This window comes from Bombyx mandarina, chromosome 19 (assembly GCF_030267445.1).
Source record: "Bombyx mandarina strain Sakado chromosome 19, ASM3026744v2".
NCBI classification, from domain to species: domain Eukaryota; kingdom Metazoa; phylum Arthropoda; class Insecta; order Lepidoptera; family Bombycidae; genus Bombyx; species Bombyx mandarina.
Genome location: NC_143225.1, coordinates 7,533,932 through 7,552,405, shown reverse-complemented (window position 1 = coordinate 7,552,405; position 18,474 = coordinate 7,533,932). Strand labels below are relative to the sequence as shown.

General features: G+C 35.8%; 1 protein-coding gene across 1 annotated transcript in view; it reads right to left on the bottom strand.

The window, feature by feature from the left end:
• The window catches only part of Sdb (SAXO downstream of blistered), a 35,638-nt gene extending 23,016 nt beyond the window's left edge, over positions 1-12,622 (bottom strand). The window contains exons 1-2 of the mRNA XM_089735444.1: positions 9,796-12,622; positions 9,453-9,706 (exon numbers count right to left, since the gene is read on the bottom strand). Of these exons, the coding sequence (XP_089591570.1) occupies positions 9,453-9,706; positions 9,796-12,612 (3,071 nt within the window). The 5' untranslated portion in view covers positions 12,613-12,622. The remainder of the gene's footprint in view (positions 1-9,452; positions 9,707-9,795) is intronic.
• Between the last annotated feature and the right edge of the window lie 5,852 nt (positions 12,623-18,474).

The window sequence follows — 18,474 nt, the reverse complement described above, 5'->3', positions numbered from 1 at the left end:
CATCCGCCCACGGTCTTTCCATTATTCAGAACGTCAGCTTGGAAATCAATAATGTACACAGACAAAACGTCTATGAACCGTGTATGTATAGATTTATTTGCGGCTCAACTAACTCGAAATGTTTACGGTATCGATTTTATTTAAGTCTGATGATACAAAGAAGTACATTTTGAAATGGCATCACGAATGCCATTTTTTGTCAATCACGTTTTTTTCGAACGAACGAATCATGTTTTTTTATTTTATTTACTTGTAGGCAGACGAGCATACGGCCCACCTGATAGTGAGTGGTTACCGTGCTCATGGACGTCAGCAATGCCAGGGGCAAAGCCAAGCCGTTGCCTACCGTTTAATACTCTCCACAAGCCTCGTTTGAAGAAGGACATGTCATAGCGCTCGGGAAACACCGTGGAGGGGAGCTCATTCCATAGCCGGATGGTACGTGGCACATGGTATGTATGACTAAACTACAATAAAATATAGTTTAACATGAAAAGTCGTGTATGAAAGTTGGGAAATCTTCCAAAGAATTAGACTTGTGCTTTAAAAAAATATCTACAATATCGAAACTGCCATTAGGAAAAATTTATATTCGATTAGTGACAAAGCGGATTTGTTTCGTCTGAAATCATTATTCATTATTGACTTTTATTAATTAAAGTAATGCGAAATACAGATCCATTACGAAAGCAATAACAGAACAGACAATACACAGCATGTCCAACCCATTCACTGTGTTATCAACTCACATTCAGTCTATTTTCCTAGTCACTAACAAGAAACGTGACATAAAACGTGACAATGAAATCATTATTATAATATGGAAATATAGGTAAAGCATGTGCATGCGGCTTTATTAATAAATGTAGTGTAAGCCTAGGAATATAGTTACAGCATTGCGTCCCTTTCGATCGTATTAGTAGCTGAGTTCAATTGAAAAAGACAAAACGATGTTCAACAATGCCAAGGTTAAAGCATATTCATTTTATTTAAAACACGATTTTATTTCATGTATTCAATTTATATTTTCATGAACACTGTAGACTTGCTCTGTACATTACAAGATTTAATTGTGTCCATGAAGACAGCATTAAGTAAATATATTATTCATCGAACTTCACAGTGAAAATAAATTATCTCTGAGACATAACAAAGGCCAAATTATAGAAGCCAAGGTCATTGACGGACAGAAATTTTATATAAAAAGTTTTTTTTGCTTGTATTAACTTTAATCTTGACACTGAGACCTATTATTATTATTATTGCTGAAAGAGGACCCTTCATTTGAACAAACATTGTGTCAAATAAGTTTTAATATTAAGATAGGCTTGCAGTAAATTCTATTTATGCTTGATTTAATAAAGTGACTAGATTAACTTCGTAGTTCTTTTTTTATGATGATTTTTTGAACCTTGCTTTAATTGATTAACTTGATTTGAAGCTAACGCACGAAAGAATTTGCGTACAAATTGACAATTACCATCATTGTTTTGTTTGCTGTGTATATTAAAGGCAATTTTCTAATTAATAATATCAATGCGAGGTGCAATTATATCAGTATTTGTGACAAGCAGCAATTAAATTCCGCCGAATGATAACATATTAATTACGCTTTGACTTGTGCTGAAAATGGCAAAAAGGTAACTTTCTATTAATAAATTTTAAAAAAACATGCAAATAAAAATAAATAATCTGCTTCCGAATTCAAATATATATGTATCTACATATTTCCAGAATAAGAAGCTATATAAAACAGCGTACGCAAATTAATATAATATAAAAATGAATAAAACAAAAACAAACTGCATCACCAGTTTATGATTTAAAAAATAAACAAAAATAATGATCTCTTCAAGCCCTTTAATCTAGATTTTGGTATTAATATTGTGCAATTAAGATTTTGTTGACATTTAAAGTATGAATACTTTGGTGAATAAATGAATCCTTATTAGGTAGTTTGGTCGCTAGGAGCAAATTATGAAAAAGCTTTTAAAAATGATCATTACCTTATGACTCCAATTTCAGATTGGTTAAATCTGCAAGCTTTGTTTTGGTTAATATAGTTAATTCATAGAATTTGTTGCTTTAAGTATGGCTTGCTACATTAAATAAATAAATCATCAACCAAAAAGAATAAAATTGTTTGAGCAATGATGACTTTAAAAAAAATAAAGTAATAAATTCTTTATTTTTTATATCAATGGACTTACTTGATAATTCTTCACTCATTTTGATAGTTTATCGTATTGGTTTTACAAAATATCGAATGCGCAAGCTACAGACTAGCAATATCTTGCTACACACACAATATGAGTACTTTTTCTTCGTTTGTCAACTGAATTGAATAAAACAATGCTAATCACTAAATAGCTTAGGAAATCGACACGACCTTCTATATGAATTCATCAATAAAATTTACTTTACGGTACCCTTGTCTGTTTCAACGTAAAAGTCAATGAAACTAGAAACTAGCTTTCTTAAGTGTTATTGCTAAACCAGTCGCGATTTCTTCTACACATTTCATGTACACTTATCGACGTCTATAGGTATCAGTGTATAAAGTGACTATGGGAAACACGTTTCTTTGAACTCATTAATCTGTATTTCATTTATTGTAATCTTTTTTAGTAGAGTCGGCATAAACGAACATCAAAATAAAATAGAAATCAGAACGAAAACGCTATGACTTAAGAAAAAAATATTTGTTTAGTGATACCTACATATACTACAAGTTAATAGCTACCTTATTTTGTGTTTTTTTTGTAAAAACGTACTTGTATTAACTCTGTCGGAGGATTTTACGTAACAGTAGTCTAACCGGTTACTGAATAGAAGCCGGTGTGTCTTGTACCGGACTTTCTCATACTTCACCATCATTCGTACATATTCAACAAATTTAAATAATTTCGCTTTAAATATTTCACGACTGCAAAATTTTTAAGCCACAACAAACGATGCTTATGCAAACCGTTAGACGAAAGTCGGAACAAAAAAATTCACTTTTATTAAGGTTCATACTTATAATCTAAATTATTTTAGCGTCTGTATTTTAAGCTAAAACGTATGCTACAGTGACGTCACCGACCAGGGTAAAACGCGTCAAGCTATTTAAAATTGTGGTTTTATGAATATTTTTAAAAGGAACGCGCAATTTAGATATACAGGTGCCTGGCACCGCCGGGAACCATTCATATTTAACACCGTATCTAAGACACGGTAAGAGAACTGGAACACGTTTGATTCTTTCGAAAGGATAACAGGAGGAAGCAGTCATAATATTACGTTTCTCTTTGTTTTTTTTTTTAGTTAGTACATTATAAAAATGATAGTTATAAATTATAATAATATCAATAAAATTCGTGATCCGGAATTTGTAGTTTTTAAAGTGCTTTCTCACATAGACTGTTTATAGTTAAAGGAATTCGCGTTATTGCATGTTAACGATTCGAGCGTTTAACATAGAATCGATTAATAATAATAATAATAAGCCTTTTATTTCCCGTCTAGAAACCTAAATATTACATGTAAATATTCTCAACCATATATGACTCCCACATTCAGATCCAATTCCATTGCCGTTCACTTTTCCTCGACAGGAACCCCTATTTTGGTATAGGTCTCCTGCAGCTTAATCCAATTTTCCCTGTTCCCAGCCTGCCTCATCCACTCCTTCCCAGTGGTGACTATGATATCATGATATCATCACTCACATAGAATCGATTAAGACGGTTTTAAACTATGCCTAGCTACATTATAAATAATGTGAATACAACAAACCTATTATTTATCTCTATGTCTAAATAAAAATTCAGTTCTCAAAGAAACAAAATACGTATAGGTACGTTAAATATGTACTCATCAAATATTGAAACAGATGTTTAGAAGAACTTTTAATAAATAGACGAAAATATGGTTATTTACTTAAGTTGTAGACTAATGGTTTATCCTGTGCATAGTTTATGACAGCCAATAACATTGTGTACAGGAAGTCGATACGGTCTAGTACATATGTGACCTACAGACCGCACTTGCCTTATACAACCTGACTTTGTTGTTTAGTTAAACAATACAAGTGACTTACATATTTTAACGATGACATAAAATTTCAAATAAAGCTTTGCTTTCATTCAGCAGAAACAGAGCGTTCTTAGATTTTTAAAATTTCATTGTTAAGATTTTATTGTTAGAGTCATTGTTCAATTCTATTCCGTTGTTAATTATCGCAAATGATATTGCCTCCCGTGCTATGAAAAACTGGTGGTAGGATCTCTTACGTGTCTGCACGGGTAGGTACCACCACCCTGCCTATTTCTGCCGTGAAGCAGTAATACTTTTCGATTTGAAGGGTGGGGCGGCCATTGTAAATATACTGAGACCTTAGAACTTATATCTCAAGATGGGCGGCGCATTTACGTTGTAGATGTCTATGGGTTTCAGTAACCACTTAACACCAGGTGGGCTGTGAGCTCGTCCACCCATCTAAGCAAAAAAAATACTGTCACAGCCGTTCATGATTTTTAGTTATACATACGACATAACTATATCGATCCTAAATTAAAACTCTTGTTGAACTTCGTTTGGACATCAAGCTATTTGCGAGTTAAACATTACTGTTTTAATTCACAAACAATGGATGTTTTATGTAGATTTAGCAAAGCAATATCCTGTACATAAAAGTGGAACATTTGAATTAAAACTTATTAAATACGAAAGTTTATCGCGTCGTCGTTTGAAGGGTCGATGGCATTTTATTACCGTTTGACGTGAGTCGGATCCAATTCTACCGCAGTTAATGATGACATCGAAAAATACGCAGACCATTCGAAGCAGTCTTTACTAGTTACTACTTAAGCAGCTAGTTACTATTTAGGCATTTTCAACTGCACTGTCACTGGTGGTAGAACCTCTTGGGAGTCCGCACGGGTAGGTACCACCACCCCGCCTATTTCCGCCGTGAAGCAGTAATGCGTTTCGGTTCGAAGGGTGGGGTAGCCGTTGTAACTATACTGAGATCTTAGAACTTATATCTCGAGGTGGGTGGCGCATTTACGTTGTAGATGTCTATGGGCTCCAGTAACCACATAACACCAGGTGGGCTGTGAGCTCGTCCATCCATCTAAGCAATAAAAAAATTTCAAAAAAACACGATATTACTGCCAGTAGTGTGTGGTCCATATATACGTGGAGAGCTTACAATGCCCTATGTGTTCAATATAATAATGCGTTTAGGATGATGATGTTGTCACTACCGCGCTTTTGTAGTGCATCCACAATGTTTGCAACATCTCACACAGATGACTTCTTTGTAATAATATGGAAGAGAAGTGCATCGTTATTCCGTCGAATGCGTGATAGTAGCAACAGTCTTCTGAACATCATATGGAGCAAGATCTAGGGACTGGCTGACTAGGAATTAGTTGGCTGAGTTTTACTAGGCAGCCTTAGCTGCAGGCACTTGGGAAAGACTCAAAATCTGTTAGGTTTTTAAGTTAGTAACATAGATTATAAGTAATACTAACAAAATGTATGGTTTTTACTGAAATAAAGATAACAATAATAATAATAATTACTGGTAATTAAACACTGATTTATCACAATTTAAAGTAGAAGTCGAGACTTAATAACAACAGACTGTCCGAGTCTTATGACGTGACGCATCGCTTAAAATAAATTATTATCTCGAATAGGTTAAAGAGTAACGATAGTCTTAACAAGCTTGGACTTCAAAAGGAAGATAACTGAGAAATGCACAGCCTAGACTACCATTTCGAAACGTTTTAAATGTTAATTGGAAATGACGCCTACGCTGCTTTGTGTTGCAATCGGAGTTACTAAACCAAATAATGATGAGTCACGTATTCATAATATCAGTTTGAACGCACTTAAACTTAATTGAAAAATTAAAACAACATTATTCGTTTGAAGACGAATCTAATAAGGAAGTCACGATTCATCAACTACTCTGAACTGCCCTTTCTCTGTTTGTGTCAAACGATTTAGCTCTTAATTGACTTTCTTTATTTTCTTTATAGACGACTTTATAGCCGTTGCAGGCTCTACGTGGAAGAGGAAATGCCACGACCGGAACTTATGGCAGGATTTGGGGGAGGCCTATGCGATGTCAAATGAAAAGAAAAAAAAATGAATAGTATGTATCTAAATATGTATTAAGGTTGTTAATAGCTAATAAGGCTTCTTTTTCTTTATCTTTTATCTTATTGTCGATACAGAAGTTTTAGGATTTTTAGAATGTTGTAGACAGATAACGTTTACAAATATAAAATAAAACGTGAAAATAGATGATACTGCACATAAGTTCAGCATCGTCGAAGTTATTATTTACATTTGCAGTGCACATATGCGTATGTACAGAACATATCTAACATTGAAATCGACGTGTTAAAAGAATTTACATAAAAATACTTCTAGTTTTGGCACATTGCCAAATTTCGATAGGCTATGAAGTCGTTAACATTTCCCAATTGAATTTACAACGAATTACAATTAAAAGAAGAATTTTAATGACCGAAATTACATACATTAGGCAATCTGTAAATAAAGTAATTCTCACAATTGCACTAATAGCAATGCTGTCGCCATTTTCTTTATTGCTTTAATCAAACAGATAAGTTATCCAAATTTGACATATACAATAATGTATATATCCGTTATGAAATAAGTAAGTTATAAAAAGCCTTATTATCTTTCACACGAGCGTCTGAAGAAATATCGATAAAAGCATATATTGGTAATTTTTTTTATCATAACAATCGGTAGTTTTCGAATACCCTATGTAGCCATCTTGAATCAGATCTTTCCAAAAAAAATCTTTAAATTAATTTGAACTTAAGCCGATAAATCCACAACACATATTATAACTCTATAATTTAGTTGTACAAATTGTGCTGCCATTACAAATAAACCGATGAATTTCGTTCATATTTAAATTAAATAGCTTTAGACAGGAATATTAATTTGTAAATGCCCAAAAAATGTGGGATATGATATTAAATCCATTTCTATTAATTTGTAAATGCCCAAAAAAATGTGGGATAGGTATGATATTTATATCCATTTATTTCTGTTCGTGCAGTTGTGACGTAGGTATTAAAAAATGCAGGTCGCGATTTGTGACGTCATCGTCATTAAGGTGCGGGCGTGAGAGTGAAAAAGCAAAATTTCGCTAAAAGTAAAGACGCTCTTATTCATCTATCATTAAAACATTGATTGCTACGTTATTTTAAAACTATTTATTTTCAATGTTATTTCCACATACACATTTTGGATGGCATTTGCTGTTGCCTGTGGGAAATATCCCTTAAAAATATCAAAGAATTATTATCGCTATTTCTTATACGATTCTTATACGAATAGCAACGACATTAGAATTTCGCTTGCAGTTTGGTCTTAAAATTGAATTCATAAATCTCCAAAAACCATTGATTAGTTAGAATAAAGCCTAAATGCTTCGAGGAACCAGTCTGTATGTCTGAAGTTCGACTATTACGCAAGTACCAGTAATATCAAAGATTAGATTGTGCGCCGAGCGACATTCTCATAAGATCATTGTACTCGCTCGAAATAAAATAAAAAAGCGCTTGGTATTTCGTACGCATTGCAAACGAATATTTAACATCAAATACTACTATGAATTTAAAGCATGACGAATTGTAAGTTTCTTGTTTCGTGAATAATTTTGCTCAGGTCTGTTTAGATCTAAAAAAATTAGAGGTTAAAGTTGTGTCTTCATGAAAAAAACAGATAATTATCGTTTAAAAAAACATTCGATTATAATAATTTAAATATTTATCGCTGTAGTTCTATAGACCGTTTAATCATAGTGAAACTTACGCGTATAAGGTTAATTTCAATTCTTCACAGTTGACAACACACGCACACAAGTGACTCGGCTCGACATTTCACGGTCATGACAGTACGCACACATTTTAGAAAATGTAACAATAGAAACATGGCTTTTTGATTTATTATGTACTGTATGTATAGTTTTATTTTTAATAATTTAAATTTTATGAACCAATCCATAATGAGACACGAGCTCGAAATCTCAATAGTGTGTCGTAATAATGATTGCAGTGTTTACTGAACTTTTTTAAAGTTTGATAAACTATACTCATGAAGTTTCCTACATTGATGAATTTAATAAAAGTGTTAAAACGTGCATTTCAAATTCACCAGTGATTCTTTCCGAATCGTGACAACATCTCCTTTAAATATACTTGTAGGAGAGGTGTTAATAGCAAAATCCTGTGTAGCATCTAATTCGCTCAAATCTTTTGTGTCTCAATGACGTAATTCGTATTCACAAGAACAGCGACGCGCCATAACGAAATCACTGTTCTTACTTTAAATTTAGACCAAGTACTTTATTCTTTACTTTAGTACTTTATATCTATAGAACGTAATTTATCTCTATATATAAAAATGAATTGCTGTTCGTTAGTCTCGCTAAAACTCGAGAACGGCTGGACCGATTTGGCTAATTTTGATCTTGAATTATTCGTGGAAGTCCAGGGAAGGTTTAAAAGGTGAGAAAATATAAAAAGCTCGGAATTATATAAAAACAACAATTTTGTTTTCCTTTGATGTGTCCCCTTGATGTGTCTTTTATTTATCGATTGAGGCACTACGAAGTCTGTCGGGTCAGCTAGTGCGAAATAAAATTTAAAAGAATCGTTGTTATGCAACTGCAGTGTTGTTTTATTTTTACAAAATTTATCAGCAGCAACATAATACCTATGTTGATAATTTATCATTATCATATGATATACCATGCCTGTTGTGATAATATCTTACACAAAACAGTAGGTAGCATAGAATTTCGAAGACATTCATGTAATTTCTGCTGTTGGCGAATTATGCACTTTATCGGTATGATAAGATATTACTGATAACATGATTGATATACGCATTAATATGTTGTATTAACATAAAACGCATCGAATGTAACTTATGATAAAAAAATAATAATTAAGTGTATTAATATTTTAAAACCATTATTCAGAACCTTTCAGAACAGCAGAGATCGTGTTCACGAAGCTTATGTCATTTATTTACAAGCCAATCATATGTTTCTCGGACTGTGTTTACATGATTCATAATTTTTTTTATCTATGTATTCTTTTTCAGGGTCAAATAACATTTTACTAATGCAAAACTGCGTAATATTTGATGAACACAAACATTAATTTAAATGAAAATTTAGCAATGCATGGAACGGAACCGTACAATTGCCACTGATGGTCACTCAATAAACTCCTATTAAATAATGAACGACAATTAGGTGTTACCAAAGCTGCATACCAAGTGAAATATGATTGTAACTTTACCGACCTTTATTTTGATAAAAGATATGATTTGATTTTCGGCTATCCTTTAAAAATAAACTCTGCTCCAAAACACTAGTAAATAAAAAAAGTACAAAAAACACTCACCCACAAGTGCACATTTCGCAGATGCACTGTTCCTTGTTAACGTCAGGCTTCTTGGGGCCACCATGTCTTGGTCGGGTTTCATCGATGATAACGGTCTCTTCGGTGGTGATTCGATCGTCGCGCACAGTTTTCCTATCATCTATGATGGTCTCGTCGTAAACAGTGCGGACGTAATCTTCCCTTTTAGTATCTGTAATAGCACGGTCTACCACGTCGTACTCGCGAATTACGTCTTCCGTCGTTTGGACATCGGTCTAGAATACGAACAAAAACAAATATGTTACAATTGTTTTTTTTTATATAACTATATGAATCCGTATAAATATCAAATAAATAAACTCACCAAGTTTTTGAAGTCTAACTTGCTCTTATCGACGAAGACGTCCGTCTTAATTTTATCATCCACTTTCGGTTCTTCGTACGTTGTTATCTTCCTGGTGACACCATTTTCAGTTATATACCGCGTCACTTCAACTTGGCTTCTGTTCTTTTCGATTTCAAAAGACTTTCTAGTCGTTTCTCCGGTTGTGGTTGTCAATACCGTACTTTCTTCAGTATCAATACCTTCGTATAAATCTTTGACATCTTCGTTAATTTTTGTCCCAAAAGAAACCTTTTCAATTCTTTTGAACGGATACTTCTTAACTGTGTCAATAATATCCTTGAGCACACGATCATCTATATTCCTCTTTATTACGATATTCTTATTACTTACTGTCACATCTTTAGTTGATTGGGATGATTCAATTATTTTACGTAAATCGCTTATGGACGTAAAATCTCTTATGTCCCTCGATGATATAATTATATTCTCTTCGGTATCTTGCCGTTTCAGATGGTGTCTAGGTTGTTCGGGTCTTCCAAAAGGTGACATTTCCTTGGGTCTTTTTGGCCTATCATCATCTTTCTCATAAACAAATTTACCATTCCACGTCCCGGTACTTCTTTCATAGCTTGTCAAAGTATCTTTAGTCTGAGTTTCTGATTTTGAAGTTGATTCTTTAGACAGGTTTTGTATTTCAGTGGTAATAAAATCCGTAGTTTTAGTGACATCCTTTGAATCCCTAACAGTATCAGAGGATTTGGATTCACTTACAGTTGAGTAAGTTTGATCAGTAGTGTCTTGAATTCGTTTATTGTGAATATCATCGGTTTGATCGTGTTCGGTTATTGCTTTTCTCTTAGTAAAATCTCCACCATAAACATTCTTCGTAGATGCTATTTCTTTACCATTCTTGTATAAAGCTGATTCTTCGGCAACATATGTAGAGCTAGTCGGTATCCCATTTTTTCCAGTATCATAATGAGATTCCTTATCTAGTACGTGACGAGCATATTCATGTTCGGGCTTGATTCCAGGTCCACTAACGTTATGACTCTTTTCATATGTTGAATGTTCTTTATTATCACCCCATTCTCTGTGTGAGCTATCCACGATTCTTTCTTTCCCATCGACAACTTCTACTACATAAGATGATGTTGTAGCCTGCTGAGCACTGCTTGTATTGCTCTTGAGTATTTTGGTAGAAAAGTTTATATTGTCTGTATCTTTCACTTGTAAAATGTCACCGACTTTCCTAAGTTCATTTTGTATGGTAGTATCATAACCGTAGAAGTTTGATGAATCGGTTTGGTTAACGTTTCGCTTACGATCAGTGGCTATCTGTTTACTGTTTCTTACATCTTCAACAGTATCTGTGTGACTTTTATCGCTGTAAACGTTCCTTTGATCAGTGTATACATTTTTCGTGTTGTAATTAGTAGTATTAGTGGTGTAATCTTCTCGCTGGTTGGTTGTCATATTTTGATCTGAATAAAGAGTCTGCTGGTTAATGTTGGTATTCTTTTGATCGTAAATATTATCACTATGAGTGTAAACATTGCTTGACGTTGTAAGTTTTGGATGACGAGGGTCATCACTGGATGTCAGTTGGTCTTGTGTTGAAGTAGATTGCTGGTGGCGTAAGTTATCTTTCTCTGACACAATACTTGCATGAGTTGTAATATGCTTTCCATCTTTAATATATTTTGAGTCCTCCTTTACGGTGAGCTCACTTGTTGGTTTCTGGCCTTCTTTACCTGTGTCATATTTGGATTTCATATCATAGTTTTTAACGCTGTACGCTGATTGAGGTTTGATATCTGTACCACTAACGCTTGCGTACGATTCATTTGTAGCATGCTCTTGAGCATCACCCCATTCTCTCTTCGAACTGTCAATAATACGCTCTTTACCGTCCACAATTTCAACCACGTAAGAGGAAGAAGAAGATTTTGTTACATTGCTACTCTTGCTTTCACTTGTTTTAGACGTACTTGTATACTCCTTACTTTTGACGTGTCTGTCAAGGCTTCCTTCACCGCCATAAAAATTAGAAGAATCAGAACGAACCGTCTGTATTCTTTGAGATGGGTCCGGTGAGTTTCGATAAGTGACATTCTCGCGTCCAAGACCTTGCTGTTCATCGACGTTAGATTGACTAACCGATCGCACTCCCTCTGCTGTCTGTCTAACCAAATTTTGTCTTTCAGTCTGAAGAAAATTATTTGACGCATTCGCCGTTTGAGATCTTGTTGAAAAAGTATTTCTAGAATCTGTTACATTTCTAGCTGAGCTGTCAATAAAGGCCGTATTCAGTGTCTGATTCGAAGTTGAAGAATCTACTGATTTATCGAAAGATTGGCTTTGTGTGCTGTGACTCGAACCAGAACGCTGAACAGAAGATGATGTAGCCTGGAACGATTCGCTTTTAGAACTGGTTTGTTGCGAAGTTGACGATTCTTGAACAGAGCTAGAGACGAACTCTCCGGTTGTTGACTGCGTCATGTCACTTACTTGAAGTTCCTGTGACCTCATTTGTGAAAGATCACTCATTGAGGGAGCCTCTGTGATTATGTAGTGCGGGTGACTGTTATAATGTTCAGAAACAGTAGATCCGGCAATCGACGTGTGGTCACTAACGTCTGTTATCATCAAGGGATCATCTTCCTCGACCTTAACATCGATATAGCGCACCTTCTTTCCAGAGCTGACCTTTTGCAGGGTGTTACTGCTTTGTTGCACCGACGTGGATTTACTTGTTTTTTGGACACTCGTCGAAGCACTACTGGACGAAGTCACTTCGGACGACTGTTTAGTCTTTTTATTTTTTATTGTCATTTTGGTCCCACAATTTTATTTTAAATGTACCACTAATTAATATTATATAGGAGATTCTTAAATAAACAGGATTAAATGAGCTTACGTAAAAAATTATCACATAATAAATATAAAAGTCAAACAATTGCCATGTAAATATAAAAAAATTTGGTCGCGAGAGTCGTTCGTGTCGTGTGTCGTAAGTGCGCGCGCGCTCTTCACGAATGGCTCGCGTATTCTGTGGATTCTGTCTGAGCGTGCGCACTGCGCCGGCGCCCCTCAGCCTCAGCCCAGCGCCTTGGAGCCGCCGCCCACAAGACCTTCGCGACACGTAAGCGTTCACATCTCACCATGTTGGACTCATACCAAAAATGGTGTAAAGCGTAACTGCTCGCTTACTTCATAATAAACTTTAGTCATCGGACTCACGCTCGTACAACAAACTGAAAAATATATTTGCAATACAAATACATAAATGAAATAAAACAGTTATTGCCACCAACTAATTTGGTCTGCAGGAAGACTTTAGAAAAAATGTCCTCTGTTTTCTTCTAATGCATGACATGACGTGTTTGAACAATTGGAATTAAAAAGAGCGTTTCGCAGTAGAGCAAATTAACTGTGCAACTGGCATTGCAAAAGGTTCGCCTACTACCGATGGAAATAAATTTTAATAATGAAATCAAATGATATACCTAATTTAAAAAAAAATACAAGCAGACTTCAAAACTAGTACATAGCAATTACAGTCACTAATAAAATAGCAAAATACCCAATTTCGTTTGCTTGGATGATTTGTTTTTTTCACTAAGCCCAATGAATCAAAACTGATGCAATTTCTACGTGACCAACCTCAAAAAGCTTATCCCTCCAAAAAAAATCCCTTTTCTATGTCAGATCTAATAACATTAAAATATACAACCGAGTTGAAAGCCTCGTGCCTATTTAAATCGATTTAAAAAAAAACAGTAAACCAACACAATACCTATAACACTTGATTAGTTAAAAATAACGAATTTTGCATTAAATTAAGAGACGAATATAAGTGCATAGGTAGATAGCGTAATGTAAAGACAGTATTGCAATACACCATTCCACCCTTACGACTTGATTGCACTTATTCTTCGGGGTATAATTATATAGGTTATCGGTACCCGCTGGTACTATCAGTTTCCAGTTACTTTCATGAAGCTACGGATCGCAGCCGATGGAGGGAAATCGTACGGGAGAAACTGATGTAGCGGGGGAGTCACGACCCTCAGTAATTAGGAAAACGACGCGAGGAGGAGGGAGGTACTATCAGTACGCCCTACCCAGGGACGTCTTAAACTAGGATGGGGCCCTTGGGCACACAAGAATTTGAGGCCCATTTGGAAAGTAAAAAAAGCTAATTATAATAACATTTTTTTACTGAGTATGACCATTTATTATAGGTAATCAAATAGAATATAATATGTCATTAATGATATTAGAATGCCGCTGGTTTTTTGGTTACGATTTCGATAACGGTTTCTTTCGGGATTTCTGTTGAGCAAAATCTTCTATTATAGGCATAGTATAAGCCTTGTAAATACCTACTGATTACTGATTTGTGAAAAAAGTGTAATGTGCCCGACAAAAATGTTTTGAGAATAAACTTGTGAGAGAAATTGTCGGTCTTTCGGGGCCCCCTGAGAATGGGGGCCCTGGGCACGGGCCCCGTGTGCCCTTATGCTAAAGACGGTATTGGCCCTACCACCAAAAAGAAAAGAAAATAGTGAAGGGATCAGAAATCTAAGAAGAAATATTAATCGAAGAGCAGATAATATGCATTTCAGCACATTGACTCGTACCGTAATTGGAAAACCCATTTGAATGTAATTTAATGTGCCACAGTCAATTATTGTTATGCGTTAATGAGAGAGCATAGGTACTGTATGTGGCTTCGAATACATGTGCTGTCTAAATATGTTTGTATCTAATGACTGATTTTGTTGTTTCTTTTTATTGCTTGGGTACGTGAACGAGCCCACGGCCCACCTGTCATAGGTGGATACCGGAGCCCATAGACATCTAGAACGAAATGTCGCCACCCACCTTGAGATATGAGTTGTAAGGTCTCAGTAGGTATAGTAAAACGGCTGCCCCACCCTCCACACCGAAACGCATTACTGCTTCACGGCAGAAATAGACAGGGCGGTGGTACCTACCTGTAGGTGGCGGCCTCCCCCCGGTGAAGGTCATAGGGTGACCTGAGAAGCTTAAGGCTGCGCGGCGCGCCACCGGCACTCTAGCAGGCTGCCAAGGAGAAATAAAATAAAAGAGCAACCGGTTGGCGGTGTATCGCGTCCCGACCTGGCAGGCTGGTTTTGGTCCAGCGGAGTATTCCGGGACACCAGCGGCACCGTCTGGGCGGCCTGACGGGCTGCCGTACCGAGTCGGCTGACGTTTCAAAACCTTCGATTCGCTTCGAAGGCTCCGTCGACCGGGCGTCCTTGGGGTGAGCTGCGCAGTCTGGTTGTAGTGTTGTTCGCGGTAACCCCCTTACCTCACCCGGATTCTGACCTCGGAGGGGATCGGACGCTTGGGCGAAGAGTGCAAGGGAGTTTAGTGGGTAAAGTCCCGAAAAATTCCTTGGGCCCATGGTTCGCAATCGCGGACCAGCCCCACATACACAGCACGCCCCCTAAGCGCGGGGACCTCCTAGGAGGTTCAACCACCGGCCCAAAAAAAACACATTGGTGGTACCTACCCGTGCTGATCCACAAGACGTTCTATCACCAGTAAAGTATAATGCTCTCTAAGGTTTTTATATATTTTTGTATATTCCAAGGAAACATATAATTATTTGTTATGCCTGTAAATATATTTATTTGTTACGTTCATAACTATGCCGTAATATTGTTGGTCTTGTAAAAATAAAATTATGATTTTAAGATTTATTGGTTGATGAAATTTCTGTTTAGTATAGAGAAAGTTGAATTAATTTTTATATAAATACATATTTTTCGGTATTCATTTTTTTTCCATGTCGGAAGCCTTCAAACCGACAACGAGTCGCGGGTTCGTTTGCAGTGCTCACTCCCATAAACGCTTCGATCAATAATAGCATAAACGTCATTAATGTTGTGAAGATGTCGTATTCTATAACTACTCGTATTTTTGTCGTATCCATATTAATTAAAAAGATACAAATGTAGTGGAAACCACACACTAATCCATAAACAAATGACGAAAATTGAAAACAGAATTCCGATTTATTTTAAATAAATTCATTTGAATTTAGAATTTATTGCCAGTCGTGCATAAATTGCTTTTCAAATAGCCAGTATTGTGAAACGGCAACTTTAGAAAGAAGCCATACTTCAGTTAAAAACAGTGGCAGTAACTAAAGCACCTCTAGTTAGTCACAAATCCACTGGTGAGCCATACAAACTAATATGTGACCTAGAAACATTGACGTATCAACGAATTACGAGGAAAGGTTGCCTGTAGTGACATAACTAATGTTACTAGAATACAAAAACCACAACAACATCACACATGAGTTTCTCGCTGGATCTTCTCAGTGGGTTGGTATTCCGATCCGGTGGTAGATTTTGCGAAGCACTGCTGCTAGGGCTAGTGTTAGAAAAATCTCTTAAGTTGAGCCCGTGAGCACCGAGCTGGAATAGCACCTTTACGCAAATACAAATCCTCAAGTTGACGCAATGATGGAGTTTATATGACAACCAATCATTTGATAGTAGAGCTACCACTTTATCCATCGTAAACAAAAGGCCACCTCAAAACTACATCAAAAGTTTACGAACGTACATATTCTTTGAAATTAATAAATAAACTGACACAGATATTACTCCGAACTTACAAGGATTTTAAATGAATGAATTATAAAAGTATTATTAGATGAAAAACAAGTCACATTACTGCGAACTTTACAAGGTTCTGGAATGTAATTAATTGTAAAATTATTATTGGAAGAAATAACAATCGTTTGTTGTTCAATTTACCTAGAATGATAATATATTCGTGAGGTCAGACACTAATCTAATTATGGCATTAATTCTCCTGTTTGCCTTTTAAGATGTAGTCAAAAGACGTTTTCACTATAATATATTAATATACTAGCTTTTGCCCGCGACTCCGTCCGCGTGGAATAGTTACTTTGGCATAACGCTAAATTTTACCCCTCACTTCATTTACGTAGAAAGTAATAAGTTATTGAATTAGTTTTTGAATTATAGAATGTTAAGGAGCTATTTAAAGCCCTATTTTGAAACATTCTTTATTGGTGCTCCACTTGTATTAGCCTTACCGTGATGTTATAGCCTATAGCCTTCCTCCATAAATGGGTTATCTAACACTGAAAGAATTTTTCAAATCGGCCCAGTAGTTCTTGAGATTAGCGCGTTCAAACAAATAAACTCTTTAGCTTTATAATATTAGTATAGATTTTTTGCAGTCATAAGGCGTGCTGTGATGCTGCCTATTCCTGTCGCAAAGCAGTCGTGCGTTCTGGTTTAAAGAATGGAGCAGCCCTTATTTAATATGATTAAAATTACAACCTCATTTTTCAAACTACCCATCTGGTGTGCTAAGTGTTGGATGAGTTCAAAGTTCCAGTTCTATAGCACAAAGGCTGTCTCACCCTTCAAACTGGAAGACATTAATGCGCAGTTAAAATTGGCAGGGTGGTGATAGCTATCCGTGCGGGTTCATAAGTATTTAATCACATTACAATTTTAGCGTCTTTGATTTTTTCTTACACATCGTTACGCATTCATTGTTGAAGACATTCTGATCACGTATGGGAGAGAGTATTTTCTAAGAAAAATTGGTTCCTTCCTGCAGATTTCAATAGCGGTAGGTATAGTCACATCGCGTAATGGAAGCACACGAACGTTTTATCCTATAAGTCATGGTGATTCCACAACTACAAATTAAAATAGATGCATTCTTATATAGGTAGTTTTTTGGGAGTTGTTAGTTTTCTATATTTGCATTGCGTCAAATATATCAGGAATTGTTTATTCTACAACGTCTGAAATGTTACCAGATTTATTTGGCGAAAATTATATGGCAAATAATCGTGCAGGCAAACAGGCGTCAACGTGGGTTGCGCAAGACCCGGTTGCCGTTGCCTATACAAGGAGCTCGTGGGCGAAGTCGACGTTGTCTTTGAATCAATCGCCCACGGCCTGGCTCTCTTGTCTGTATGCAAGTCTCACAAATAACTATATTTATCAATTCTGTATACCGTTACAATGGTAATGTATTGGTTATCGAATATGATATCGACAAAAAGCTATGGTTGTGTGATTCCACACGTTTGCGGGATAGAGTCCTTGAATAGCATTATCCCATACCTACTGGTGGATGTCGTAAAAGGTAACAAAAATAATCACCGGAGAATAGGAAGTAGTTTTCTCTTACCATAATAGCTTTGCGTAATGTGGACGCGGACGTACCCGTCCCACAATCCTGCTCATATCTGCCGCAAAACAAACATTCTTTCCGGCTTTAAGGCTGGGACATTCATTACACAATATCACCGAGATTTCGAACTCATATTGAGTCTATTAGGCAACGCCGAGGGACATGACTTTACATCAGGCGAGCCGTGAATGCTGAGGTTGCACTTTCACCGATTTATCTATACTTATAGTATAATATTATTATTATTTATTATTATAATATTATAAAGAGGATTATAAAGAGGAAAGATTTGTTTGTTTGTTTGTATTGAATAGGCTCCGAAACTACTGAACCGATTTGAAAAATTCTTTCACTGTTTGGAAGCTACACTATTCCCGAGTGACATAGGCTGTAATCTTTTTGAAAAAAAATAGGTGTCCTTACTAAAACTCTAATAATGTAACCCAAGGTGTAAAAAATTACCTAAAA